General features: G+C 50.5%; 1 protein-coding gene across 1 annotated transcript; it reads left to right on the forward strand.

Moving 5' to 3' along the window:
* Nucleotides 1–193: 193 nt before the first annotated feature.
* Nucleotides 194–1,945, forward strand: TEOVI_000568200 (uncharacterized protein; the record flags this gene model as incomplete). The annotated part of the gene is made up of 1 exon (XM_067223284.1): nt 194–1,945. The coding sequence occupies one exon, from the start codon at nt 194–196 to the stop codon at nt 1,943–1,945; it is 1,752 nt and encodes a 583-aa protein (XP_067079385.1).
* Between the last annotated feature and the right edge of the window lie 181 nt (nt 1,946–2,126).

Below are 2,126 nucleotides of genomic sequence, written 5' to 3' on the forward strand. Positions count from 1 at the left end.
TTGTTTGTGTGTGCTTAGGTGGGTCTCCGTTTTCGTTATTCAGCAATCCGGTGCTGCTTTTTTTTTTTTTGTGAAATTGCTTGCTTTCTTCACCTTTCTTTACTCTTCTCTCTTTATGATTGGCTATAAATTAGTGAAGTTGTGTGTGGGCAACAGCACTGTCGATGCTTAGTTGTGATATTGTTTTTAACATATGCACAAGAGAGTCGGTTATACTGAGTTGCTAAATAGCAAAATTCGTAGCGACAAACTTTTAGCCGCTCGAGACACAGTACGGCGCGCGAAGCTTAAAATGTTTCTTGATCAACACCAGCGAGCAAGCCAGTGGGCAACTTGTATTGCAGCCCTGGTTGATGCGTCACGCCACAACGTGGAAGTGACAAGCGATATGTTGTGCGGTGCCATCGATCGTTGTGGAAAGAGGGGTATGCTAGATGTCGCGCGGAGACTTTATACTGACTTCCACCGTGATATGAACAGGCCGCGGTCTAAAGCGGTTCATGTAGCGTATATGGCTGCTTGCGCGGATTGCGGGGACTTCAAGGAGGCTCACAACCAATACGTCCGGTTGCGGCAGCGAGATACAGCTTACTTCAGTAGGGATGTTTCACATGTACCGATTGTTAGTGACGACGTCACGGCGGAGTACCTCCGGGCGGCAGTGGCCGCCTCTCGAAGGTCACGAAGGACGGGCTCAGTCTTGCATAATGAAGGGGAACGGCAAGGCGCATGTGCATCGGTCGGAGCGGTTGGTTGTCATTGCAGTGGGGCGGATATTGCACGTTCTCTAAATGAGGAGGAGAGTACGGGAAGAGCAGCTCCGTGGGAACTAGCACTTGAGCAATTTGTGTCACTTCGTACTGGTGGTGAAGGGTTTCGCGACCACAACGCGCTGACACCTGTCGTGGTGGAACGTGTCGCTTGGCTGCTGGATGCGGGTGGTAAGTGGGAACATTGCCTCCGGTTCCTTCAACTGTGTGGTCGGCAAAATGTTCTCATTCCCCCTGAGGCTCGCGACGCCGCGATTTCCTTATGCTACCGTCATGGGAGACACGTGGAGGTGTTACAACAGATGCAGCATATGATCGCTACACGTTCACCGCCGGCCGAACGCAGCGTTCGGTTGGCGCTCACATCGTGCGAGGAAGTGGCCGCAATGGAACAGTATGCTGCACCTCAACAACAACATGAGCACCAGGCGTGGTCCCTTAGCCTTACCCTTTTCAATGCCATGCGCAGTAACGGTGTGGCAATGTACCAACAAAATTACGAATCTCCACTACGATCGTGTACTATGGCAGGGCGGTGGGAGGACGCTGTGACGATTCTACAAGCCATGAAGAAAGATAATCGCCCGACTTCGTCACAGGTGTACAGGCTGGTGTTAGCAGCTCGTATTGAGCGATGCAACTCGTTCGAGGAGGCCCAACGTTTCACACAGATCCCCGTAATGCAGAACGGCGGGATGATTGTCTATCTTGCGCTTTTGCGTTGCTGTATGAACATAGGGGACTGGAAAAACTTTGACCGCGTCAACAGGGAAATGCGTGATAGGGAGTGCCCCGAAACATTTGACAAAATGAGGCTTTTAATTGAAGCGGCATATATGCGCGGGCAGTGGCACAGTGTTCTTATGCGTTTTGCACGCTTTGAGAGCATCACGGGGCATGAGCTTCAGCGCGTTAAGGAGGATAAAATTGTTCGCCGATACGACGAAGACTTTGAGATTTCGGATGCTCTCCTCGACATGGTGTTGGACGCGTACGAGCGCCTGAAGGACCACAAAGACCCGGTGGTCCACGTGGCATACCGGAGTGCGGTGAAGCGGAAGGAGCAGGGAACAGTTCAATTAGCCTTCTCTTCCACGAGCACAGCTGCGACACCGCATAAAGAGTGGATGTTTGCCCACACGGAAGAGGGTCAATCAACCCAGAATGATCTCTGAGTGGTTCATTGAAGACGTTTAAATGGTGATATTTGGTTGTACACTGTCCTGATTCTCATGTATAACATAATCTTGGTGTATATCGTTGATTTACTGTTCGAATAACTAGTTTGACGTTTCGAATGTCGTTGAAGCACTAACCTCAGCAATAACTCATGTTATGTTTCTGCGCACCTGGCGT

Source organism: Trypanosoma equiperdum (genome assembly GCF_001457755.1).
Source record: "Trypanosoma equiperdum strain OVI genome assembly, contig: ctg_1826, whole genome shotgun sequence".
In the NCBI taxonomy this organism is placed as follows: domain Eukaryota; phylum Euglenozoa; class Kinetoplastea; order Trypanosomatida; family Trypanosomatidae; genus Trypanosoma; species Trypanosoma equiperdum.